The 27,440-nt window shown below is 33.5% G+C and overlaps 3 protein-coding genes across 4 annotated transcripts; all 3 read right to left on the minus strand.

The window, feature by feature from the left end:
* Positions 1–1,673: 1,673 nt before the first annotated feature.
* Positions 1,674–8,997, minus strand: LOC111713314 (uncharacterized). Its single transcript, XM_023488151.1, has 13 exons — positions 8,817–8,997; positions 8,566–8,672; positions 7,871–7,997; positions 7,571–7,780; positions 6,817–6,954; positions 6,348–6,417; positions 5,804–5,882; positions 4,693–4,817; positions 4,152–4,349; positions 3,823–3,968; positions 3,224–3,317; positions 2,359–2,411; positions 1,674–1,776 (listed from the first exon to the last, which is right to left on the minus strand). The coding sequence occupies exons 1-13, from the start codon at positions 8,978–8,980 to the stop codon at positions 1,674–1,676; spliced, it is 1,614 nt and encodes a 537-aa protein (XP_023343919.1). The 5' UTR covers positions 8,981–8,997.
* Positions 8,990–22,506, minus strand: LOC111713313 (SET and MYND domain-containing protein 4). Of its 2 annotated transcripts, none has more exons than XM_023488150.1 (23): positions 22,379–22,506; positions 22,229–22,284; positions 22,016–22,076; positions 21,694–21,963; positions 21,458–21,591; positions 21,212–21,275; positions 20,342–20,427; positions 19,799–19,864; positions 19,587–19,640; positions 19,430–19,506; positions 18,886–18,961; positions 18,461–18,539; positions 17,795–17,906; positions 17,517–17,620; positions 17,132–17,263; positions 16,180–16,262; positions 15,002–15,096; positions 12,956–13,005; positions 12,161–12,312; positions 11,768–11,830; positions 10,936–11,029; positions 9,612–9,665; positions 8,990–9,190 (listed from the first exon to the last, which is right to left on the minus strand). In XM_023488150.1, the coding sequence occupies exons 1-23, from the start codon at positions 22,493–22,495 to the stop codon at positions 9,101–9,103; spliced, it is 2,169 nt and encodes a 722-aa protein (XP_023343918.1). In that variant the 5' UTR covers positions 22,496–22,506; the 3' UTR covers positions 8,990–9,100. The 2 variants fall into 2 exon arrangements, with proteins under 2 accessions (XP_023343918.1, XP_023343917.1); XM_023488149.1 differs by having other exon boundaries at positions 17,795–17,924.
* On the minus strand, positions 22,498–26,374 carry LOC111713311 (TP53-regulating kinase). Its single transcript, XM_023488148.1, has 10 exons — positions 26,285–26,374; positions 25,952–26,053; positions 25,397–25,481; positions 25,027–25,166; positions 24,495–24,562; positions 24,185–24,235; positions 23,704–23,785; positions 23,258–23,323; positions 22,886–22,955; positions 22,498–22,594 (listed from the first exon to the last, which is right to left on the minus strand). The coding sequence occupies exons 2-10, from the start codon at positions 26,044–26,046 to the stop codon at positions 22,526–22,528; spliced, it is 726 nt and encodes a 241-aa protein (XP_023343916.1). The 5' UTR covers positions 26,047–26,053; positions 26,285–26,374; the 3' UTR covers positions 22,498–22,525.
* Between the last annotated feature and the right edge of the window lie 1,066 nt (positions 26,375–27,440).

Consider the following 27,440-nt stretch of genomic DNA (forward strand, 5'->3'; position numbering starts at 1 on the left):
CAAATTTTATTATTTTGAAATGTTTTCACTTTTAGAACTGAAAAAATCAATCGAATGTTGAACTCGTCAACCTAGAAGAAATTGTGCAAATTTATTACGTATGCTGCTGTTATTAAAAAATCTTTTAGAAAAAGATCACTTATTATTCATAGAAAAGTTGGTGCACCAAGCTCTCTTCATTCTTGAAGCGTAGTTTTAATAAATAAGTTTTTAAGCCTGGGAAAACTAAACACTGTGGTCTCTTATCTAAGCAAAATAATAATGTCAAGAATTTTAAAATATTGATCAAATGATGCTAAATTGATGATGGGGCAAGGAGGGGGAAAGTGGAGGATAGGAGAGGGAAAATTAGGGGTAGTCGGAAAGGAGGATAAATGATGATGGAGGGGGGGGGGGGCNTATCAAGTGTTAAGGACGATTTTATCAATTATCAAGTGTTAAGGACGATTTTATCAATTATCAAGTGTAAAGGACGATTTTATCAATTATCAAGTGTTAAGGACGATCTTATCAATTATTAAGTGTTAAGGACGATTTTCTCAATTATCAAGTGTTAAGGACGATTTTATCAATTATCAAGTGTTATTATCAAAGTGCAAAAATAAATTAATTGAGAATTTATATTATTTCGACATAGTTCTATATATATAATATCTCTTTGTTAGTAACCACAGACTATAATCAAATTTATTGTTTAGGTCTGTTGACACAATTTGGTAGAAATTTAATGGAATTATAAAATATAATTTTTTTTATTTCAATGTACTTCCATCCTTATCTTCTTCTTTATTCTAATCTTGAATACAAACATTTTATCTATTAGAATTAAAATCAAGAAAATAAATTCATAAATATAATTGTATAGTTAAATAACGAGGACATAACTTTGCTAAATTTATACAATTAATTCATTGACAGCAAGTTATTAACAACACATATTGGTAAAAAAAAATTTCAAAAATAAATTATTTGATTTATTATAGTTTTTATTAATAGCTGCCCTGTGCTCAATTGTAGTAATTATGCAATTTACTATAATAACCTGTGTGCATATATGATAAAATATCTTTAATTAACAACTGAAGTAAAACTGTGCAATCTAAATAAAGTTTACAAAAACAATATTTAAGAAAACCTTATTTTGCGAAAATTTCATTTTATAAAGGAACTGAGTCTTTGCCACAAAATCAACTATTCTAATGGTATATCTTTGCAACCTTATTGGACCAAAAATTTTAGCTTTTAAACTTCTGGAAATTTCAAAGAGAAATCATACAACATTTTCAATCACACTAATAAGTCATAAGGAAACAAAATATGAAGAAACATATCTTATAAAAGTTGTAAAGATTTATGTTTAGTGCAACATTGCTGCTATCCATTATAACTCTTTGTTGACCAATTAGGATCTGTAGATCTTTGAGTAACGTGAACCTTAGTTTAATCATAATTACGCACATATGAAAAATTATTATAAAGGCGCGCTTTACTCTATATAAATAAAATAAATGATTTTTAGGAGAAAAACAATGCATTTTTGGGTAATAAGTATCAAAAAGAATGAAAACAGGTGACTTTTGATGTTCAATTTTTTTTATTTTCTACCAAAATCATAAAAATAAAATTCCCTCCAGATAATTATACTCCCTTGGGCAATTGTTCAGGTGTTTAGCCTACCTTGTATCCAGTGGATTGTTTTTATCATAAAAAGCTGGAATGAGACATCTAGCGGACTCTACAGGTTTAGTTTCAACAACAGAGAGCATAGCTGACTCCCTGAACACAAAGGAAGGGAATAAAACACGACTTACAACATTAAAAGGGACTGTGAACGTGAATTTGAGTGACTTTTCATTTGAATTACGTACCAAGAACACAATGGTACCCTTTAAACCTTAGTTTGAGCAAAAATGTTGAAAATGTCTTTAATTTATTGTAAAAATAATAAATTTCGAAAAATGCATTTAATTTCTCTATATAAGTGAATGTTGACGACATTATTTATCTTTTAAATAAAACAGACGACATATTCCTTATTATAACTCAGATTAACGTTTAAATATATGGTTTTTACTAGCTGATTTACCAATCAGTGAAATAAATCTAAATGGGGTCCTCATGGGTCGGGTTTCTCATTTCCTCGGAAGAACCAAAAAAAGGCTTTAGTAAAAAATAAATAAAATGGATGTTTTGTTGAAATCAAGGAGCCAGTCCCCTTTTGAAGTACAAAAATAAACCCGGATAATATTCCTGGTATATGATGCGATTAAATCTAAAAATTTAAAGATGAAAATCAAAGTTTGGGAAGATCCAACATGAAAAAAAAACTAGTTTGATAAAGTTTTGCTGTATACTTGCCTTAGTTTAGTCCACTCTGCCGAACCAAACCGGTTTTGGGAGAATAAAACCACCTACAGCCAGCATTTCTCAACTTCAGTCTTTTTATAAATGAAGAGACATGGTAAAAAAAGCATTCATTTGCTACAAAATTCCAGTAAATTGCACACATCATATACCCACAATGATTAAACATTCTGTGGCGACTATACGCAATTCCTTCAGTATTCATTCGTGTATTCATAATTCCCTACAGTCATTGCAATCCTTTCTTTGACAAATCCTAGTTTATCATTTAAAGATTAAATTTAGTTCGTTAAATTTAAAAAGTTTCAGGTCGTCATGAAAGACTTATTATTTGTGGGTACTACTGTAACTTGTTCTAGAGCGCTAAATCAGATGTGATTTGAAAATTCAAGTTTTCAATAAAATGAATTGAGTACTTGAAGGGCCTGAAACCATGATTGCAAGCGTTCATCTATTTATAGAATTATAATTCCGATACACACTGTACCCTTGAAAGCTTTGTATGATCAAGTATGAACTAGATAAGGATGTTCATGTTGAGAATTTTGAACTAGATAAAGATATTCATGTTGAGAATTTTGAACTAGATAAAGATGTTCATGTTGAGAATTTTGAAATCTGATTATTTTAGTTGTGGTTTCTCTACATCAGTGACTTGCGTATTTCTACTACAGGAAAACAATGTAGGCATTTTCAGAGCTAACCTCTATTGAAGCTAAAAAACGGACGATATCTTCCGCAATATTTATCAGATAAATGTTTGAAATTCAGTTTACTCCTCGTTAAATGAAGGATTAAATTAAATAACAATGACAGTCTATTTACAATAAAGTTAAAATGTGTTGAAGGAGAATATTTCCTTTATTAAATGCTGCACTAGCGCAGGATCTTCATGCTTCAGATGCCGCGTACATAAATCAGGCAAAATAGATAAACAGTGCTCTGCATAGTCACTAAACAGGAGAATAATCATGTAAATTCTGTCATCATGTCATTATGTCATCATGTTATAATGTCATCCTGTCAACATGTTGTCATGTCATCCTGTCATCTTTTCATCATGTTGCCATGTCATCATGTCAATATGTTATCATGTCATCTTTTCATCATGTTGTCATTTCAAGATGACATCATGTCATTATGACATCATGTCATCATGTCATCATGTCATCATGTCATCATATCATCATGTCCTCATGTTCTCATGTCATCATGTCATCAAGTCATCACGTCATCATGTCAACAGAAATCAATTTAAAAGCTGTTTTTATCATAAAGATTTTCGTCGAAAACAGATGTTCTTATTTCAATACCTTTCATGGCATCATGTCATTTTGTCATCTTTTTATCATCATATAATAATGTTATCATGCCATCATGCCATCATGTCAACAGTAATCAATTCTGTATTTAAATCATAAAGTTATTCGTCGGAAACAGATGTTAATAATTCAATACCTTTCTGGGTTAGCAATTTCATCAATGGCGTCTCTCAAATAGTAGATTTTCTTTTCCCTTTCTTCAACTTTAGTATCATTACTCATATTAAAAGCAGGTAGATCATCATCTTCATCTTCATCATCCGAATCGAGGACTTCTACTTTCTGAACAGCAGAGTCAAAAAGGATGTTAAGCAGGAATTCGATTATGAATTATAAAAGAGCAAATTACGGACTAAAAAATAAACCGAGCTGAAAAACCACGAATCAGAGAAAACTAAAACTTTTACATGAAAATTGGAAAGACAATCCACAAGTCATAATTTGATCATTTGAATCGATTATTACCTTGCTAAGCAGTGGATTAGCATTACAGTTTTTTATCACAGGTCTTTGTGCAGGTATAGCAGGTATAGCAGGTACAGCAGGTACAGCAGGTACAATGGTGGAGGAAGAAGAAGAGGAAGAAGAATTACCAGAAGCTGAAGAACACAGAATATCTCTCCACTCAGAGAGAACTTGAGAACTTGATAAAGTTGACCTGGTCTAAAAAAGTAATTTTATACATTCAACAATTTTGTCAACACTTGACAAAAAGATTTTTCAATCTAAAAAAATTAACCCTCTCCTATCCCTTTAAAAATAAATAGACTATGCAAAGTTGCATCAATTTTATTTTTGAAATGTTTCTGGTTTTGATAATTTACTTGATGTTTGGCAGTATCAGATCCCCTAATAAGTAATTATATATTTGTTAACGTCAAATATGGATTGGTTAGGTGTTAACCCAATCCAGGGGCGTCTAGACGTTTTCTTTCATGATTCATGTGCAATAAATTGCACAACTGAAAAATATTGTATTTAAAATTGAACATTAATATAAAACTACCTTCTTCCCTGTATCTGGCGAGGCTAAAAGTTTGAATTTTGTCAACATATCTTGATCCTGGATCTCCCAATCAGGAACCTTATCCTCTCCTAACCTTGTCAGGATCACGAGAACCATTATCATCCCTGATCAGGAGACAGTTTAGATAATGCACTGTTAAATGGATAGTCGCCGTATTTTAAAGTGGACCTTCATTTAAAGATTATCATACCTATTCACAACAGAACCTTTCAACCATCATCCCAGCAAAAAAATCAGTGCTTAGAATCCGTTGGATCCCCACTTCACGGCTCCGGATCCCCAAAATATGCAGATCTATTCCATGGATCCGGATACGAGGGGCAAAATATCAACCAAAATATGCAGTTAAAAAATGTGAGATGATAAAAAAACTTTCTAATCTCTGAATGGCTCATCAGCATAAAAATTGGCAAAAAAAGAGGAAAAAAATCCTGATTTTCAAAACTTATTGAATATAAAATGTTGCCGGAGGCAAATATTTGAACGTTTGATCATTCATAAACCTTCCCTGGGGTCATTAAAAGTCTTAAACACAAAATTTGGGCCCGATCGGTTCAGATGTTTTGACGTTTAATGGATAGAAACAGAGAGACAGACAAGCAAAGTATATATATGATTGCGACTCAGAGAATATACAAAGAACTTTGAAGTTCTTCGTATTAAAAATCAATTTTGCTAAAAATTGAATATTTAATAACATATGATATGATATTGGTTGCACTTTAGAACCGAAAACCTTGACACAATTTCTAAAATTTTTAACCTTAAAATTTTGCAAATTTTGAGTGTTCCGTTATTTTAACAAAAATCATTAAGATGCGCCTATTCGCCGATTCCCCCCCCCCCCCCCCCACACATATCAACCCTTTATCAATCATTTACAGGGGTGATCACTTTATCGGAATTTAAAACTGTAAAATGGGGCTCTTTTTAAAACTTTTTACCTAAAAATCGTTTATTTTCCAAATTGTGAATTCAGAAAAGAAATTCGGAAAAATGTTTCGCTACACGCAAACACACACATATTACAACTTCTGGACAAAATTAAGATTTTCTAAAAGAGGGGGGGGGAATATACCTTATCATTTACCTAGATTACGTTTAGCTGGAATAGAATCAAACCAGTGTACTGTCCCTTTAGTTATCAGCAGCATTGTTCTAGCTTTCATCTACAATAGATATTTGCGATAAAGCTCTCAGCTAGCTTAATTATATATAAATTTGGGCATTTATATATAAAGAACCAGCTTCAAATTAAAAAAATAAAAGTTAGCTATAGCTGGCTAAACGGCTGGACCAAATCGAATGACATTTTTCAGTGAATCCATGGAATTGGATACCCTGGAGTAACATAGCCTAAAAAAATTCTAAATTTTTTTTCTTCAAAAATCCAATTTTACTTGATAAAGTGTTACCTAAAGTGAAACTACAGAATAGGAAGAAACAGTTAAGACCTAGCAAACTTGTATTTGCTGATGTCAGAAATAAAAATAAAGTAAATATAGTTTTACCAGAACCTTCAAAGCCCTGTCACGATTGGGCTATTTTGGTCTAGGGGGTTTTTACATCCTGAATTCCCCCAAACTACCCCCTCAATCTCTAATTCTCACTCCTCCTTTCATCTCCCTCCTTACCTGATGAATCTGGTATTCAGTAGAGAAAGAGAAACAACAGCAAATAAGTTTACACAATATCAACTGATCCCTGGACCATCAAATATAGGTTTGAAAATTCAAAAAAAAAAATCAGAATGTATTTTTTAAAATACTAATTTAAGAAAAAATAAGGGTTTAACATGTAGATGAGGGAAAAGTCAATAAATAACAAAAAATTCAACAAAAAACTCTTCTCTCAAATAAATTATTTATAAGATCGCAAGACCCTTTTCCCTATAATTTTCTAGAAGCTTAAAAGAATTTGTTGAAATATTAGAAACTATGCTAACTTTACTTTTGATAAAAAATTGTTGATGACAATTTTTGTAAACTTTCCCTGTGGTCATGTGGGGTCCCACAAAAATTTGGGTACGATCGGTTCAGCAGTTATGGCGTTTATCGGTTACAAACAAGCAAAGTATATATAGATGTATATAGATATATATACCTGTATTCACCATGGTCAACGTATATCTGATCCACAAAGAGAAGAAGCGCTCTGCTTAAAATCTTGGATATCAAATCTGTATCTACAATGTGTAGATATCCAACCAGGTTCTTCAGTTTATCCTCGACTTTTATCCCTCTAGATATATATCGATATCCGTTACAAACGAGATATGGCTGGAAAATTACAGGGTTACGCACAAAGGGTGAGACTGTGCAGAATTTATATTGTGTACTAACTTATATATATCGATATCCGTTACTATCTAGATATGGCTGGAACGTTACAGGGTTACGCACAAAGGATGAGACTGTGCAGAATTTATATTGTGTACTAACTTATATTTAGGATTCTCTACAACTGTAAACTGGTTTATTTCGATGCCATGTCAATAAATAGGCAAATAAAATATAATATTTAAGACAGAAGACTTAATTTAACCTTGTAGTCGTCATATTTTATAAGTTCCAGGTCGTCTTTACAGACTCATTCTTACATCCTTTGTGGGTAACCCTGAATTACGCTAACTTGGAAACTTAACTTTGCCAGCAAACTAAACTTTCCCTTTCAAAGTTCATCAACTCAAATTAGAAAACTTAAACCATGCTTCCCGAGTACCCCCAATCAAAATTTGAGGCAAGTCGGTCAAGAGAATCCTGAATTATGTAACTTAATCATATAAAAGTTTACAAGAAATCCTCCATAGAAAATATTGCTCAATAATCGAACCCATTTATGTTCTATAAACATTTACCTCAGGAACAAATTGTTTTCAATAATTTTGAAAGTTTTCTCCTGGTTGAAAACTGGGCCGAGAAGGACGAATATATCAGAAGGATTCTCCAGGTCCAGGGCGGATAGGAAGCATTTCTCCAGGGTTGGTAAATCTAGACAGGAGAATATTCTCTGGATGAGATTTGGTGGATTTTCAGTTCCTCCCTCGTCTATCCAACCAAGGCAAAATCTGAAGAAACAAAATGGAAGAATTTTAAAATCTGAAAAACTTCCTGTTTTTAAATTTTTTTCTATGTTTGGATCTAGACTATAGAGCTACCTGAAAAAATTATGGAGAGGTTTAGGAACCTGCTCCTTGTAGTTTAGGAATAGTTTAGAGAGAAGGAAGGAGATATGTTCAGGGTTCAAGGAGACATCTCCGGGTTTTGTATTAGATATAGATACAGCTGAACCAGGATTTCTTTGTTTTTAAAATGAAAGAGAAAATCTGTAATAGAGAAATGTTCAAAGAAAAGACACCTGAAATATGTGTCACATGGTACAGAAAAGACAGGTAAAGGGACTGTAAGCGTAATTTCAAGTAACCCTCCATGCAAAGATAGCAATACCTGATTCACAACGGTACCCAATACCCATGAAACCTTGATATTATCACAAATGTGTGAAGATACTGTTGTGTTTCTAGGTTTAAAGGGTTTACTATTCTGATATTTCCCGCAGACTCAGCTTTTAGACAAAGCTTTCAAGGGTACCGATGTAAATCGGGGATGTCCCTTCCTCTTAAAATGGATGGAAAGGTAAATAAAATAACGCATACAGTCCCTTTAAGAAATTATCTGTTTTCACCGCACTTTTTTGGGTCGACTTTACACTGGGTAGTCCAGACTGGACAGTACGACTGAAATCATATACAATACAGTACATGTTGTACCGGAAAGGATCATACAACTTTAAGAGTTAGAGCTAATAAAGTGTTTAAGCGAGATTGTACAAACTTGTTTAAAAAAAAGATTCCTAAGTTTGAGAGAATGATTGATGTAAAGATGTTTGGGTGGAGTTGAGGGGGTATATCTACCCCTGCCAGTATATTAGACAAACGATCTGGTAGTTTTATCAAATCACTGCAAACAAAGCAATTCAATTTTAAGTCTTGTAAAAATCACTAAACAATTGTTACTTTTACAGTAACATTTCATTTATTTTTGGAGAAAACCTAAAAAGACATTATTTTAAATCATAATATAAATGATTTTTGAATTGTTTTCCTGATCAAGGTTTGAGTTTTAGAATCTCTGTCCTGAGCGGAGAGAACGGAGCCAAATATCTGAGCTAACCCAAAGTCCCGGAGCAGCTCAACCAACCTCAGTATCCCTGTCTTATCATTACTCCGGATACACTCATCCAGCACCACCCGAAGCCTTTCCGCCATTTTCTACAATCTGAAATAAAGAACCTTTATCCAGAATTCTAAATTCTGGGTTCTATTTCTCTCCAAATCGGATAAATCAACGCTTTTTGTCACCAAAATCGGAGATGTGCGGCGATGAGATTAAGGTTGGTTAAGCAGGCTCAGTTTCTGGTTCAGCTCCGCAACAAATTTGCAGTTTTCCCCGTAGTTAAGTGCAAATATATCACGGGCCTTAACAAAATAAATTTATTAGAAAAATGTACATATACTTTAACAGAGCGGTGAACTTTTCAGAGGCGTATTCATGTGGGGAAATGGGTGCTTACCCCCCCCCCCCCCCCATGGGTCAGTGAAATCCACAGTTTTCATGGAGGGTTTTGGGCCCCAACAGATTTAGCAAGGCTCTGATTGGTTGGACTTTTAGATATATTCATAAGATATTATGTATTAGCTTAATCTCTTGGCCCCAAAAGATATTAACAATACAAAAGTTTTAACCTTGAGTTGAACAGAGCATGCCAAGATTTTTTTTATCACTCTCTAAATTAACATCTTAAGAAAATTCCAATTCAATCATCATTACATTCTTCTTACCCTGTTATACATGATACATGAATTGTCCCTTTATTACATAAAAAAGAGTAAACATTACCTCGGTCAGAGATTGTATAAGAAGTATAGGATCTAACTGTTCTCCATTGTTCAACTAGGGAAAATAACTTGTTTAGAAAGAAAAAGATTCAGTAATCTGTATTACTCTATAATCTATATGTATATCAAATCAAATCAAATCATATTAAACTTTTAGGGACGTACTACACCCACGTCCCACACGCCATGATTCGAAGTGAATAAACTAAATATATATAAAAATAATCTCTGTTCGTCTGTCTCTTTTATTGTTTGGATGTCCAATCATAACTAATAACCCACTAATCCAGTTTGCCTTTAATTTTGATAGAACCACAAGAATATTCCTTGCTTGGTTTTAATATTTTAAGTTAAGTAAGGAACATTTAATGGATACATTAATGTGAAAAAAAAACAATATTATTAACGGTTGTAACAATGTAGAATAAAACAATATTTGTAACGGTTTAAACAATGTGGAATAAAACAATTGTTACAGTTGTAACAATGTGGAATAAAACAATTGTTACAGTTGTAACAATGTGGAATAAAACAATTGTAACGGTTTAAACAATGTAGAATAAAACAATTGTTACAGTTGTAACAATGTGTAATAAGACAATTGTTACAGTTGTAACAATGTGGAATAAAACAATTGTTACAGTTGTAACAATGTGGAATAAAACAATTGTAACGGTTTAAACAATGTAGAATAAAACAATTGTTACAGTTGTAACAATGTGGAATAAAACAATTGTTACCGTTGTAACAATGTGGAATAAAACAATTGTTACCGTTGTAACAATGTGGAATAAAACAATTGTAACGGTTTAAACAATGTGGAATAAAACAATTGTTACAGTTGTAACAATGTGTAATAAGACAATTGTTACAGTTGTAACAATGTGGAATAAAACAGTTGTTACAGTTGTAACAATGTGGAATAAAACAATTGTTACAGTTGTAACAATGTGGAATAAAACAATTGTAACGGTTTAAACAATGTGGAATAAAACAATTGTTACAGTTGTAACAATGTGTAATAAGACAATTGTTACAGTTGTAACAATGTGGAATAAAACAGTTGTTAAAGTTGTAACAATGTGGAATAAAACAATTGTAAACGTTGTAACAATGTGGAATAAAACAATTGTTACAGTTGTAACAATGCGGAATAAAACAATTGTTACAGTTGTAACAATGCGGAATAAAACAATTGTTACAGTTGTAACAATGCGGAATAAAACAATTGTTACGGTTGTAACAATCTGGAATAAAACAATATAAAAGGCTTTAACAGCTACAACTTCGAGAAAAAACAGGGGCGCGAAGTGCCTTAATTCTACCTGGGCGAAAACTAGATCTGTATATTTGAGGAGTTCATGGCCAACTTCTATAGATTTAGTTCCATATCTTTCAGATACTGTTCCCAAACATTTCCTAAATATTTTCATTTTTTAAAGAAAACCTTGAAGGGAGAGTAAACGTTATTTTAAGTGAACCACCATGCAAAGAGAGATTTGTCCGATTTACAACGGTACACTTGAAATATTTGTGGACAGCCTACCCCATGGTAGCAAATGATTGATCTCAAATTTCCTAAGATTTACATCTGGATTGTAGTGGTTTGAACACATTAACCATTACACTTATGAATCGGGTATTGGCATCTTTGCATGGAGGGTCACTTGAAATTACGCTTACACTACCTTTCAGCGTACTTGCTAACAATGCTATAAACAATCGATTAACTAATACCCCCTTACCTTATACCTTGTCAGTTCTGTTCCTAAACTATACCTTGTTAGTTCTGCTCCTAAACTATACATTGTTAGTTCTGCCGCTAAACTATATCTTGTTAGTTCTGCTCCTAAACTATACCTTGTTAGTTCTGCTGCTAAACTATAACTTGTTAGTTCTGATTCTAAACTATATCTTGTTAGTTCTGCTGCTAAACTATACATTGTTTGTTCTGCTTCTAAACCATGCCTTGTTAGTTCTGCTGCTAAACTATACCTTGTTAGTTCTGCTGCTAAACTATACCTTGTTAGTTCTGCTGCTAAACTTTACCTTGTTAGTTCTGCTGCTAAACTATACCTTGTTAGTTCTGCTGCTAAACTATACCTTGTTAGTTCTGCTCCTAAACTATACCTTGTGAGTTCTGCTGCTAAACTATACCTTGTGAGTTCTGCTGCTAAACTATACTCTCCTTCATCAGAATATGCTCGAGCCAACATATCTCTAAACATATAAAATCAGATCAAATCAATAAAAAGTAAAGTAAAAATATTAAATTATGCATGTTTGTGTTTATGTTATAATGTCTGCAAAGATAAAAATTGGACGAAAAAATATTGATGGGAAAAAAACATAATGATGAAAAAGATTGAAATATGGCGGAGGGAGAAGAGAGATGGTGGCGGATGGAAAAAACCTTTAGCAGATGAAAAACTGACACCCCTTTTATTGTAAAGAAAACATAGTAAATAATAAGTTAAAAGAAAATTTCTCTCAATAGTTAATGATATTTCAAGAGAAAATGCCAGGATCTAAAAACGGGTGACAAACTACCTAACTCTGGCAAGATGAGAGTTATGCTTGTAAAGAATATTGCTGAGTCTGCGTTCACTCTTCTCTAATCGTTGAATACGATTCCTTTCTCCTGGTGTATCCTGTATCCCACAGTTCAACAGTTCACCAACTATTCCATCTATTTCAGCATCCTAAAACATAAATCAAATCTATTTCAGTATCCTAAAACATAAATCAAATCTATTTCAGTATCCTAAAACATAAATCAAATCTATTTCAGTATCCTAAAAAATAAATCAAATCTATTTCAGTATCCTAAAACAAAAATCGAATATATTTCAGCATCCTAAAACATAAATCAAATCAAATCATAAGGTTTAGGGATTGCTTGTGAGGCTTCTATGCATCTGGGTTTTTCAGATTTATTCTTTAGATTTTTTCAATTTTAGTTATTTGATGATGCTCAGGACCCATGAATAAAGTGCTAAATAGGCCTATTATTCTGAAGTTTTTCAATCTGCTCACAAATTTGAGCCATAATACCATTTGTTGTGACCTATCATTTGTTTGTTGCCAAAAAAAAATTTTAATACATCTCCCTAATGGATTTTTATTTTTTCAAGAACTAAAAAAAATATCAGGATTACTTTAAACATTTGAAAGAATTGTAATCTTGTTCATAAACCCAAAATAAAGTTTTTCTAATATGAATAAACACTTGTTGAGAATAGATTAGGATTTGAACCCAATCGGCTCGGCAATTTCTACTTTTAACCTTTGGATAAAAACAAACCAACCTTCAAATAATACTATTGTGTAAAAAAAGCATCTTACATAATCTTCAGAGGTTTTCATTTGTTTATCACAGGTAGTACAGGTCTCATCTAAATATATAAAACAAATTTCAAGGCTGTACAGTGTAAACTGTACAGTGTACAATTATAAAAAATTGGACAGTCATCTTTATCTATAAGATCAGATAACAATTGTGAAGTGAAGCCGTAATTTTAATTGGCCCTTAATTAAAAAGAGAGTCACATCAAATTCAAAACCATACCCTTTAAATCTGATAAGAGGATGAAAATGGAACTTGCTCTGTCAAAGGCAAACAAAAAACATACAAGGGAAACACGGAAAACAGAGAACTATTGGAGAGTAGCTCACCAAACTTAATTAAAAAGAGAGTCACATTAAATTCAAAACCATACCCTTTAAATCTGATAAGAGGATGAATATGGAACTTGCTATGTCAAAGGGAAACAAAAAACATACAAGGGAAACACGGAGAACAGAGAACTTTTGGAGAGTAGCTCACCAAACTTTAAAGAAGAAAGGCTTACTTTCATCAATAACAGACGCAGAAGGAGAACTGGTTACAGATGGTCTAATGTTAAAAGAACCAATAGTAAGAAAAGTGGCTAAAATGGCACTGGGACAAAAATCATAACTGTTCATGTCAAAGAGGAAAACTAATAATCAAGAAGGTTACGGTAATAACAAAAACAAATTAAAAAAATTGATACCAAAGGAAAGAGAGAAATTTGAGTATGAAAAAGAGATCTATCAACCGGTATTTATAGTAAAAGATTTTAAGAAGTTAAAATAAGGCGTCAGGGGTAGACAGGGTGTGTGCAGCAATGCTTACAAGCATCTAGTGAAAAAGAGATACAACTATTGACAGATCTTGTTATATGAGAAGGACGTGTACCAGAAATCATACAAATTGGTAAGATGACACAAATTTTTTTAAAAAGGAAACCATCATTAGATGTGTCGGAAAAAAAGACCACTCACTGAATCTAATGTAGTTTTAAGTGTATTGATAAAGGTAGTGCATAATAGAATGAATACAATATGTGAAAGAGTATGATTTTAAAGAAACGGCCAACAGTTGATTTTGTATTCATGATCCCAGTAGCTTTGAAAGCATCGAAAAGGAAACATAATACAATATCTCTGGCATTCATTGAAAAGGCGTATGACAACGTATGAAGGGAACTTACACCAAATTACGAAATATTGGATTTGGAGTTTAAGTGGAATCACTAATCAGGTCCATGTACTTTAATGACTGTGTAAGCACAAGGATTATCTGATCCAATCTATTTCACACAAGAGGTGAAACAAGGTTGTAGTTTATCATTATACATCCCCTTCTTAGGGACAGCCCTACACAACCCCAAGTTAGGAGTAGAATTTGGACATTAACACTAACAACTCTATTCTTTGCATACAATTTATCATTACTGTACTCTAAAAGGGTGAATGTATTAATGTATTAAACATAGTAACAGAATTTTGTAATGTTATGCAAATGAAATTGTTGGTAACAAAGACATACATTTAAACTAATGCCCAATGGATGTGTCATGTACGGTTGAAGAAGAAACAATAGAAGAAGTATTAATTGCTAAGTACTTAGGGGTTCAGATCCAATTTAAGGATAGGTCAATCATTGGAAAATAGGAAGAAATTATAGTAAGAAGAGCAACAAACTATACATACTCAATCATGAACCTGTGTCCTAGACAGAGCAATAGTAGCTAAATGCTTATGGGAATCATGCGACATACCACCTTTTCTCTACTGCTCAGAAGCAGCAGTCTTCAAGCAAAGCAAAATGAATTGGAAAAGAGGCTCCGTTGGTAAAAAACCGTTCCCCTGGAAAATTTAGGAGCGCAAGAAGAGAGAGCAGCTGCACCTTCGAACTCTTTCATTTCGATTTCTAGGAATAGAATAAAATAAAATTGCAAATCTTGCTTACACACTCTCCACTCTCAAGCTGCTCATGGTTTCGACATAAAATTGATCAAATTCACGCAATTATTCAATTATCCCCCCCCCCCTGGCAAGTATCATAAGTCAACCCTATAAGTTTACCTATCACAGATCCATCACAGAAATTACATCTTCTGGCCTCAAACTTTTTCATGAAATTCCTTTCCTTCAGATCCGCGCATGCTTCGCACATACATCTAAACCAAGGATTATTATCAACTATTATTATCATTTGCAGACAACAAATCATTCAATGAATTAAGGGTCGAACTATAATGATTGCGGGGTGCAAAACTGCAGTATATTGAATTACATGAAAAAATTATGTTTTAAAAAAGTAAAAATAAAGCAAATTGCTGTTTTTAGGTTAAAAAGAAAGTTTTAATTCAAACCCCTAAAAATAATTATTGCCTGAGTGCACTTCCTATTTAACTGAAGCAAAAAATTATTTTTTTTAAATATATGGAGGCATCCACTGGAATTACTGTCCAGGATTTCTTTCCCCGAAGGGTAACATTTTTTTTTTGGCTTTTTACCCAAACTAGCTATTTTGCCATTAAATCACTTATTTTAAGTCATTTTGAATCACTCACCTTGATAGTTACCTTTAATTTACAGTCATTGAGTCATTTTTACCCACTTACCCAGGGTAAGGGGTGTATATTAGTTCTGAGATTCATATGCCTCCCCCCCCCCTTTTTACATCATATTTTTAAAACATCAGGTTTTTTTACAGGGTGATGCACCCCGCGCAAGTTTGCCGTGGCACGGGGGTTTGAGGGGAGGCAGAGCCATTCCTTGCGGCGAAAATTTTTGAATTTTTGTTGTACAATGGAGTGTTTTGGTGCCCTAAAAATGTCAAAAACCAGGACCCCCAAATTTTTTTGAAACTTTTTAAGCCCTTATCAGTCATGTATTTAGGTAACAGAATAACTTTTAAAATGGGGGAAAAACATGATATTGCTATTAACGAAAAAAAGATTTGGAATAGTTTCCTGTGTGAGCCAAAACTAGCAGATAAAAATAATTATAATTTAAAAAAAAAATATTTAAAATCTTGTTTGACACTGAGCTGTCTATAAGTCCAAGCAGTTTTGCCTGCGTTACAATAAAGGTTCTGACAGATTCTTTTTATCTCTTCAATCAGAACTTAAAATACAATTGGGAAATGAGACTCAGTATAGCTGAATTTTGAGAGGGGGGAGGGGAAAGTAAGAATATACTCCCCTGGGTGGAGGAGGGAATATATCCCTAATATACCATGCTTTCTAGAAACTAACCTGAATTTATATTGATTGAGTAACATGTCTTGTCTCTCTTGATATGCATGTCTTCTATAGTGCGGACCATAACAGTTTGTTACCTAAACAGTTAATTAACATAAAGCATTAAGATGCAAAAATTAATCATTCGTAACTTTACGCAAAAATTCATGGCAAAGTAACAATATAGATTTTTTACAAGCTTTTGGTTGTTTTCAATGGAGGTTCTTGGTTGCTTGGACTAGTGTAGGACCTACCTGGTCAACGGGTTCGAGGTTGCTGATTGCTTGTACTTAAAGACGACCTACCTGCTCACCTGGCTGTAGGCTCCTGGTTGCAAGGATTAGAAGACAACCTACCTGGTCAACGGGTTCAAGGTTCCTGGTTGCTTGTACGACGACCTACCTGGTCACCCAGCTGTAGGCTCCTGGTTGCACGGACTAGAAGACGACCTACCTGGTCACCAGGTTAGAGGTTCCTCCTGGTTGCTTGTAATTAAAGACAACCTACCTGGTAACCAGTCTGTAGATTCAAGGTTACTTAAACTAGAAGACGACCTATCTGGTCATCAGGCTGGAGGCTCCTGGTTGCACGGACTAGAAGACGACTTACATGGTTATCGAGCTGTAGGCTTCTGGTGTTCATGGACTAGAAGACGACCTACCTGGTCACCAGATTGTAGAGTTCTGGTTACTTGGACTAGAAGCCGACCTACCTGGTCACAGGGCTGCAGGCTTCTTTTCGCACGGGCAAAAAGACAACCTACCTGGTCACCGGGCTGTAGGCTTCTGGTTGCACAGACTAAAAGACGACCTACCTGGTCACCGGGCTGTAGGCTTTTGGTTGCATGGACTAAAAGACGACCTACCTGGTCACCGAGCTGTAGACTTCTGGTTGCAGGGACTAAAAGACGACCTACCTGGTCATTGGGCTGCAGGCTTCTGGTAGCACGGACAAAAAAACGACCTACCTGGTCACCGGGCTGCAGGCTTCTGGTTGCACGGACTAAAAGACGGCGTCCCTTGAATTGGTTTATGATTGTTGTTACACAACTATGATTCATCATGCTGGCACTGGGATATATTGCTGTAGCTAACCGAACCTAGATAAAATATATACTAGCTATAATATAATATATATACTGACTAAAGTGCCCGGCGCTGGCCGCGGAATATTTTCAAAATCGAATTTTTTTTAAATCAATTTTTAAAAGAAAAAAAATTTAAATTTTGAAAAAAATAGAAATGTTACTCAAGAGTTCCCTCAAAAAAATAAGCCCATTCGGTTCAGCTGTTTGGCCAGCTATAGCTGACATATAAATATATATACAAGTATTTGAAATCAATTTTACCAACCTGCTGTACATCTCCATTCTCACTCTCTCTTAGCTCTGTTATTGCATGAGCATTTCCGACCAGTTGACATAGATGCCGGAGTACCAATCCACCGATATAATTCACTAAATTTAATCATTTTCTTCAAAAATTTCAATTAAAATACGTTGTGATAAATTATTCATGTTTTTTTTTATTAAAAGTGTTACTAAAAATTTTAAAACATTGTTTTTACCTTTTACAATTTTACATGATTAACTAATGATTAACTAAAAATAGAAAATATGTAAGAAAAGTACCTAGGTCCTCATCTGTATCATCTTCTGTCTGCTGGGAGGGAGATTTAGTTGGGAAGATAAACTTGCTCTTCTTGGTGAGGAAGGTTGCAAGGAGGGCAGCGGTCACTGTGTACTGGAAACATTCATCTTCCTCAACATTTATGTTCTCCATTAAATCAGAACAAATTTCATAAATTCATAAATTCATAGTGAATAGTGATCAAGTATTCTGACCAAATGTTCAAACCAGACAAAGTAAACAAAGTTTAGTGTAAGATTTTTTTGGTTCCTTATGCATTTTATGTATTCCAATAAATCTGAGCAATTGTTCAGACCAAACAAAAAAAAATAAAATAAGATTCGGGTTTTAGGGACATTCTACAAACCATGTCGAATCCTGAAATGAATTTACTAAATCAGAATTTGACGAGGGACTTAAGGTTTGAATTTAACTTTCCTTTAGTTTGTGTTACGTTTTCAGCTTTAGTAAAAATAACGAAACAAAAAGTAAACCGAATTTTAGCCATTGATTTTCTTGAAAAATTGCCCCCCCCCCCCCTCTTCAACAAATCACCATTTGAACGAATGTCCAGACCAATCTGCCCTATTTTTACCCACCCTTTTCTTTTTATATTTTATAAAAAAAGCACAAACAAAAGCCAACAATGACATTTTGGAGAAAACTACCTGCATCTTGTCAACATGATGGGTCAGACTGAAAACTCGGCTGTATTCATCATCGTTGGAATATTCAAAATTTTCTCCCCTTAATTAAAAATAAAATTTTGACTAACATTCAGAATTTTCTCCCCTTAGTCAAACATGAAATGAAATTAAATGAAAAAGATCGTAAAAGACCCCCAAAAGAAGTTTCCCTTCATTCAAACAAAATCAAATTTATTTAACTAATATTTAGAATTTTCTGCCCTAAATTAAACAAAAATAAATTTGAATTAGTATTCTAACAAACAAAAATATGAAAAATCTGATTTTTTTCTGATTAAAATAAACGGTAAGTGATAGTTGAATTTCTATTTTCTAGTTTTATAGTACCTACTGAAAGAACCCTTTTTTTAAACCATAATGAATTAATTTTTTCACAATGTGTTTACTTAATTGATTGCTTGATATTAACCAGTTTCTCCAATCCAGTCACAAGAACAGTTCGCACAGCTAAGTGACCAATACCTACGAATTTTTAAATTTGAAGAGAAATAAAATATCATTTTGTTCGGTTTTCCATAAAGTGATCTTACTTCTGATTAAAAAATTTAAAACAACAAACAATGTTAATTCTTACAAAGCTAAAAATTCCGTAGATTTGTAATTCCGAGAAAAAAAATACATTTAATTTTTTGAAGGAAAAATTTTGCAATTTTGAGTGGCAAAAAAACCGGACTTTCTTTACATCTTCTTCGCGGATTTGTCTTCTAGAAAAGAATTTATTCACATTTTTTCTAGGAAAAATTTTGCAATTTTGACCTGCTATAAACCAGGCTTCCTTAGTCATGTAAATACCACAAAAACTAAGCCGGTTAGCCGTTTTGGCGTTGATTGGATACAAACCAACAAACATTAAAATTCATTAATAGATTTTTTGTCAAGTAAAGCTCAGTTCGAACTGTAAAACAATCCCTTTAATAGTTGAATTGCTACCTATGGAGTGCAGAAGATCAAGTTGACCGCACTCATACTGGTGATACTCTTGCCATCCTTCCTCCACACACGCATTACTTAATATAATGACAAATGACAAACGACAAACGACAAACGACAAACGACAAACGTCAAACGATAAATGATAATTCACTACCTGCAGTAACGTGGCTGTGTACATTTCTTACAGGGCATAGGTGCCTCAAGTTTTCTGAAGAAAAAAAGCAGGGAAAATTTGGATAACAAAAAAGTTCTATAAAATATCAGTAATTTTAAACAATTTCTCCCAGAAATATTTAAGCCAAATCTATAATATTTGTACTGGAACTTAAAAGAAAAATTGATGAAAAATTACAATTAAAGTGTAACCTGTAACAATGATGACAGTGTGTACTGTACTGCTCTGGTAGCAGTACACTACTATATGGCTCTTCACTATAAACAAAATTCACCAGTTCACATTAGGACAATTGTGTTTTGATATTGCATTCTGTGCTATATTCTTTCATGGGCATATATTTAGCAGAATATGGGAAGATTGGGTAGGGAGGGAGAGAGGGTAAAAAAAGGACAGCGACTGGGAAGTTTTTCTCTCTTTTTAATGTATCAGGGTTAAAAATTATAAAGGAAGGGGGAGGAGGGGGAATGATTTCTGGAGAAAATAGAATGGAAAGTACTTTTGTTGACATATTCTCTAACAGTTTAAACGAAAATAGAATGAAAAATACTTTTGTTGACATATTCTCTAACAGTTTAAACGAAAATAGAATGTAAAGTACTTTTGTTGACATATTCTCTAACAGTTTAAACAAAAATTCTGACCCATGTTTTATCATTGAAAAACAATAAATCTCTCCTTGTGTCAAAAACGTTTGGTTTAAATTATTTGATGAAATAACATTGATGAATTTCCTAAACAGTAGTTCTCCTTCTTCAATACTTTGCGATGTTATCACAAATCTTCCCTTGATTTTCTCCTCTGAACTCTTTAATGCTAACTTGAACAAAAATAATTAATATTTAAAATGTTTTCTTTTAAAATAATATATTTTGGAAAGTTCTCGACTTGACAACAGAAATACCGCACATAGACATAATCACTAATCAGTATATAAATATTGTAAATTGTATAAATTAGCAAATTCGACAATTTCTCAACAAAATTACGCATTTGTTAGAATCTTAAATCAGTTTTTTTAGAAGCCTATAGTGCGAATTGTGTTTGGTAATATAATAATAATAATTCTTTTCGTTCATATATATTTGTTTGTACTATGTTAGCTACAGCTGGCCAAACGGCTGGACCGAATGGGCGAAAATTGATGAGGAAACCCACACGGACAATTTTTTAATTTTTTTTCAAAATTAAAAAGAAAATTAAACGGGCAACGCTGGGAACTTCAGCTAATGTAAAATAAAGCTCTTCGATCATATATAGCTGCCCTAACGGCTGGATCGATGAGCTGAATATTTTTTTTTGAGAAATTTCGATTTTGGATTTTTTACTTCTATGGGCAACGCCAAGCACTTCAGCTAGTTCATACTAGTTCATTTCGACATTTTGTGGAGGGTTTAACCGACTAGGTAGCAGATTTTGGGACTAAGATACAATTTGGAGCAGACTTTAAAGACTTGTAATAATAATTGTTGAGATTTTTTGCACTACTATTTGTAGCAGATTGTGTCTGAGTTTTGTTAAATAAGTGACATTTTTTAGTTTTAATGTCTGTGCCGTGTAGATTTCAATGTTAATTCAATGTTATTTTTATTAAAAATGAATACCTTCGGCGACGCATTTGGAAGTGAAGAATTGACGAACAAAGGACTTGGGTCGTTAGTCTGGTCCCTAAACAGTCAATGTTAAATTTATTTCTTTATGCATCTAGTAAATTTAATACAATTTTTACCAAGTCGGTGTGTATACACATTTTAATAACTATTCAGAACTTCAGAAGCTTTAGGGATAAAGGGGAAACGATTTTAAAGAAAATTCTCAAGCATCCTACCCCCCCCCTCCTCCTGACAAACCTTTCAGTTGAGTTTGTCCTGTTAAGAAGGCCCTCAAGCTCGAGCACCATAGCGTTCACATCTTTCATAACAGAAATCTTCTTTTCATCAGATAACTTGGCCGCATCAACACCAGCTTGACAGCTATTCAACACCTACACGATAAATGAATAGTTAAATAAAGAATATCAGGCCCTTTTTGGAAGCTGTCTGTTTCTCTTCTTGCTTTTAAATCTAGAGTAAATAAAAAATCCTACCTCAACGGCCTCCGCGTAGGAACCTAGGCGTAAAAGACACTGAGCTTTCCGTTGAAGAATCTTGTATTCAATATTCTTCGGATATTTGCACTTCAACGCCATCTGTACATCGTCCAGGGCGGCACGGTACTCCCCACAGTGAAACAAGGCAGCAGACCGGTTTCCGTACGCCAGGGACAACTCCGGTCCATACTCAGGGGCGCAGATTATGCTTTCTGTGTACAGTTTTAAAGCGCCGGCGTTATCTTTCCGCTTAAACTTCTCATTTCCCTGAAAATCCATATTTTACACCTTAAAAGATTTACTATAAAAAAATTCAAACCTGATCTCGAAGTCTTGAGGCCGCAGTTCCGTTCTTAAAATGATGGACCTCACTACACTTACTAAATGAGAATATTGATCATGTATTTGTGTGCTGTGACAGGAAATTTGATAATATTTGATTAAATAACAATAAATAATTGAATGTACCTAATTAAATAACAATGAATAATTGAATATACCTGATTTAATAACAATGAATTATTGAATATACCTGATGTAGGTTGCAATCTTCTGTCTGATTGTTATGTTTTCACGGGCCTTAGAAACCTTGAACAAAATAGATATAAGAGCCAGAAATAATATTCTAAAGACTAAACTGCAAAATTTTAAAACTTGAACATTGTCATCTAATTTTTTTTACCTTTCCCTCAAATGTCTTGATGTTGTTAATTTGATGCGGGAGATTTATTTTCTTTAGTTTTTCCGTCAATGTATCCAAGACAACCGGCCACGTCTCGGCATCGAAGCCGAGTGACATTCTTCTGAAAAAAATCAATCAAGTGTACAGCTATCCCAGCATAGTTCGTTTTCGGCCACGTTGGCGGATTTCTTCAAACTTCTTCAATATTTCTGACGCCTGTTTAATATTTGATACTAGCTTGTTCACGTAAAAAATCCTTTTAATATTTAGTTCTCATCAATTTATAACGTGGAATAGAACAATATGAGTTAGTATTTTATGAATGGACGGTGATTTAAATTGATTTAAATGAGCTCAAATCAAATTAATCCATTCAAGTCAGTTAAGTCAATTCCAAATGAGCCAATATTTCATAGAAAAAAGTTTTATTGATAAACATTTCATAGATTTCATAAGTTTCTTTCAATCAATCAATCGAACATTTAGTAAAATTAGCTCAAAATATCCCTGGCTACCGACAGCTTTGGTGTAGGCCGTCAGAACAGTTTGGAACAGTTCCTCCGTATTTGGATGTGTACTGCAGTACATTAACTTATCAATTCAATATATTTTTTAAACATTTTTGTTAAGGAAACTGATAAGAAATGCCAGTTAGTTCAGCATTGTGAAGACGACTACTGGTTTAGCCGCTGTCTCCATCTTTGTATCAACCTGCAGTACGCGGCACCGTACTGCACATGTTTTCTACACCAACACCTGTTCTCTTCCAAAGTCTTTCTCAACACTACATACGTCCAACCTCACTTCTCCAACACCCCTCGTAGCGAATACTACTTCTCTGCTTCAAAAACTACTAATATTTAAAATTGTTAAGTTTCCCTGATAAAAGCTCGTTCCAGGACATATAGATCCACTCCTTTATCCTCGGCTACACCGTCTTGAAAACTAGAAATTAAAGGGACTGTACACGTGAGTTCAAGTGATCCTTCATTTACAGAGTCACATGTCTTGTTCACAAGGGTCCTCTTTTAATCAGATAAAGGGTGAATTAGATGTTCATAAACCAGCCGAAATTAATTACTTTCTCTAAAACAAAACTTAAGCTGCAGAGACAATGAAGTAATTTTTCAGAATTTTACTCTTTTCCAGATAGAATACACTGATATACTCCTTTTTGTCCCCCAGACAGAATTTTTGAAGAGAACCGTTGTGAATCGGACATACCCCTTCTTTATGCAGTCTCACTTAAACATACTTCTAAAGTATAGATAAGGGAATTATACAAATGTTAAGGGGTTTCTATCGTTGTTTTTGAATAAAATTACCTGAGACCAAAATCAATGAAAAAAAGGTTTCCCTGAGCGTGAACCATAATATTAGAGGTGGTTATATCTCCGTGAATGAGACCTGAACATGAAACATCTAAAGTACTAATTTCAAGTTACACGCCATGGAAAGATGTAAATGCCCGATTTACAATGGTACCTTTAAGATCGTTGTCTGATCAAGTATGAATTAGATATCAATCTGATAATTTTCATTTGAGGTTTTTCTGCGAAAGTGACATGCGCACTTCTTCCTTAAAAGAAGCAATTGAGAAACTACCGGAATAAAACACTTTTTGAGTAAGAAAAATGACGATATATTCCACATTTTTTATCAGTTTAAGGTACCGTCGTAAATCAGGCATTGCAATCTTTGCATGGAGGGTCATTTGAAATTATGCTCAAAGTCCCTTTAATTATAATCATCATAAATTTAAATTTTATATATTTTACAACAAAGTTAATAATATGTTTTTATTACCTCCGGCGTGCAGTTTAGCCACCATTGTTCCAATATCAGAGGCAATTTTTTCTTTTTAACAATCAAATTTTATTTCAGAATTAATGGTAAAGAAAGAGTATATAGAAAGTAAAATGTCAAATTACGTTGAATTTAAAAAAAAACTTGATAGGTTTTGTTTTAGAATAAATAAATATCATCGAGTACTCCGATGGTTATGATAACATTAGTCTAACCAATGATGGGAGTGGAAATCTCACAAAGACATGACGAGTGATTAGAAGGATAGAGCCCCATACAATATGTAAATATTTGAAATTAAAGATGTTTCCTAAACTAGCTTCATCCTTCTCATCCAACATTTTATTAATGCAATCCCTGAATCGAATCATCAAGTAGAATCAAAGAGATTCATTGAAAAAATAAATATAAAGTGCTTCAGAAAAAAACAAATCAAGACTTCAATATTGAGAGTTATAGATTTTCTTGAAAAAAAAACTTTTTCCCACAGAGATGTAAGTTTTAGGGTGTCACTTGCTTATAAAGGGGAAATATGATGTTTATAGGGGAAAATATATGAAATTTAGGTAATATGATTCCAAAAGGGTGAATTGATGTCAAACTTTTTTTTCTTGGAAATATACAGTGATTACCAGAACACGTTGAAATAAGAAGACGATATTCTAGCAACACTGAAGTGCATTTGATGTTCCTACAAAGCAAATAGTTTTACTACTAAATTATTGAATTACTTGGTGAAATCGGTCTGTTTACATTGCAAAATATCTGTGCCTCATGTTCATTTGACTTTTTAAAGTCATAGCTTGAGCTTAAAAGTCAAGTTCCTATTCCAGAGTATCCATTATTCCTTGAATGAGAAATGATGAGTTTTCTTAATGAGGTGCCTGGCTGTTTTAGTGTTGATTAATCTCTCCATAACGATAATATTGGTTTCGTTATCACACAAGAACATCGTGGGTACTGGTACACCCAGTCCCTTGCACTATAAAAAATACACGGTTTCATGTTTTTTAAAATTTGTTCACAATGTTTTAGAAAAGTTTACACAGAGCAACAAATAAAAACCCTGTCAAGAAGAATTTTCAAATATCAGTATTCAGATAAGGTAACAAAAACATCTCCCCCGCCTCCGAATATTATAAAAACACATAAAATTTATAAAAATTAACTCTATAAGATTATTTTTGCTCAGTAGTTGAATAAAAATCTTACTTTGAGCAATGCCCGACATTCTGCTCTATGTCGATCCTTAGTAAGCGCGGCATCAAGCGCAGGATGCCGGTATTTCTTGCTGAATCTTAAAAAGTATTATATTACCAGGTTAATAAAAAAATTCAATCAAACTCTGGAAGAGGAAGACGACATTTATTGAAATCTTGTGTATTTGATGTTGTTATAAAGTAAATAGATTTACCAGTAGCATTAAAGGTCAGTATTAAGTGTTCATTCGACTAACTAAAATTATAACTTGAGTCTAGCAGTTGCGTCATCTCCCTTTTCTTAAGTTTTATGGGACCCCCTGCACCAAACAAACAAACAAACAAACAAACAAAACAAGCAAACAAACGAACAAGCAATCAATCATCATTCCGTAGAGACACCCTTCCTTTCATAAAAAGACAATGCTAATTCTGTACGAAAATCTGAAATCCAGGGATTCAAGACAACAAAAAGAAAGTATTTGTAGCACTGCATTTAGATCGTATCCTTCAACACTGGAAGGTTTACACACTTAAATATTTCTAAGTTAAAAGTAGGCAAACTAACCTTTCCTTGACCATAACCTCCTGGTCAAGGAATATTCCAGAATAAAGTCTGGCCTCGGCACCTTGCTTTTCCAGAGTACATCTCGTTAAGTCCATATTTATCCTTAAAAAAATAATCAGATGTGACTTAAAATAAAAATTGTCAGAAATGGCTTAATTTAATTGCTATAGAAAGCATGCAAAATACATAAAATGCTAAAATAAATGCACTTACTAGACCAAAAACTCAAGTTTTTCTTAGTAATTTTACTTAATTTGCAAGGTTGCCATTGTGTATTCGCACATAGGGTCACTTGAAATTACGTTTACAGTCCCTTTTTAAAAGTATTTAAACCTGCTTGATGCACACTAGTTGTTTACAAACATCTGCCAGCCCAGCCAGGAGAAGTACGAGAAGAACAGGATTACGGGAACACTGGCGGGGACTAGAAGCAGGTAGTACAGCAGTACACTCTCAATCATGCAGTACACTTCCTGTACATAAACCAATATTGACATACACTTCCTGTGCATTAATCAATAATGCAGTCCACTTCCTGTATATAAGTCAATAATACAATACTTTTCCTGTGCATAAATCATTATTGAAATACACTTCCTGTACATGATTCACCGACAAAGGGTCAAACGACCCAGGGTCAAACGACAAAGGGTCAAACGACACTGGGTCAAACGACAAAGGGTCAAAAGTGCGACAAAGGGTCAAACGACAAAAGGTCAAAATGATAAAAATATTTTTTGATTTGAATCATAGGAAACTCGCAATTTTAATAACAAAAATCCGCCAAACTTTCTTGAAGATTTAAAACTTTAGTCTGATTCTGGCTTCCATAATGGTCGGGTTGGCAATATAATTGACCATTTTTGACCCCTCGTACATGAATCAATCATGCAATACATTTCCAATACATAAATCAATAATGACGTACACTTATTGTACATAAATTAATAATGCAGTGCACTTCCTGTACAAAAATCAATAATGACGTACACTTCCTGTACATATATCAATATTACATACACTTCATGTACACAAATCAATAATGACATTTAATTCTGTATATTCATGCAATACACTTCCCGTACAAATGTTAATTATGCAGCACACTTCATCCATGTGTGATATGTGTACAGTTTAAGTAATACATTGCACTTCCTACACAAGCTAGTTTTAATACAGTACACATCCTACACAAGCTAGTTTTAATACAGTACACTTCCTACACAAGCTAGTTTCAACAATACATTGCACTTACTACACAAGCAGGTTACAATAATACAATACACTTCCTACACATGTAAACCAAATCAAACTCTCCATATAAGTTTACTTAGTCGGACGGTAACGTTAAGGAGAAAAGCTTCCTTGATGTTCATCAGAGGAAGGTTTAAACGGTACCATTGTAAATCAGACATGACCCTTAATAACTGAAAGGTTTCACTACGTCGGTCAACAGTCCCTTTATTTTGATAAAAATTAAAATGTCAAG

This window comes from Eurytemora carolleeae, unplaced genomic scaffold (genome assembly GCF_000591075.1).
Source record: "Eurytemora carolleeae unplaced genomic scaffold, Eaff_2.0 scaffold1405, whole genome shotgun sequence".
In the NCBI taxonomy this organism is placed as follows: domain Eukaryota; kingdom Metazoa; phylum Arthropoda; class Copepoda; order Calanoida; family Temoridae; genus Eurytemora; species Eurytemora carolleeae.

Coding starts and splice junctions, on each gene's coding strand:
- LOC111713311 (XM_023488148.1), bottom strand. CDS start 26,046: ATGGACTTAACGAGATGTACTCTGGAAAAGCAAGGTGCCGAGGCCAGA. Junction 24,563..25,026: donor CATTTCTCATTCAAGGAATA/ATGGATACTCTG, acceptor ATCTCTTTGATT/CTACTTGATGATTCGATTCA. Junction 23,786..24,184: donor GGCTAAACTGCACGCCGGAG/GTAATAAAAACA, acceptor TTTCATGTTCAG/GTCTCATTCACGGAGATATA.
- LOC111713314 (XM_023488151.1), bottom strand. CDS start 8,980: ATGGCGGAAAGGCTTCGGGTGGTGCTGGATGAGTGTATCCGGAGTAAT. Junction 3,318..3,822: donor GAAATTGCTAACCCAGAAAG/GTATTGAATTAT, acceptor TCTCCTGTTTAG/TGACTATGCAGAGCACTGTT. Junction 1,777..2,358: donor GCAGAGTGGACTAAACTAAG/GCAAGTATACAG, acceptor CTTTGTGTTCAG/GGAGTCAGCTATGCTCTCTG.
- LOC111713313 (XM_023488149.1), bottom strand. CDS start 22,495: ATGTCACTCGGCTTCGATGCCGAGACGTGGCCGGTTGTCTTGGATACA. Junction 22,077..22,228: donor AAGATTGCAACCTACATCAG/GTATATTCAATA, acceptor ATTCTCATTTAG/TAAGTGTAGTGAGGTCCATC. Junction 20,428..21,211: donor TTCCAAATGCGTCGCCGAAG/GTATTCATTTTT, acceptor TTTTTGTTCAAG/TTAGCATTAAAGAGTTCAGA.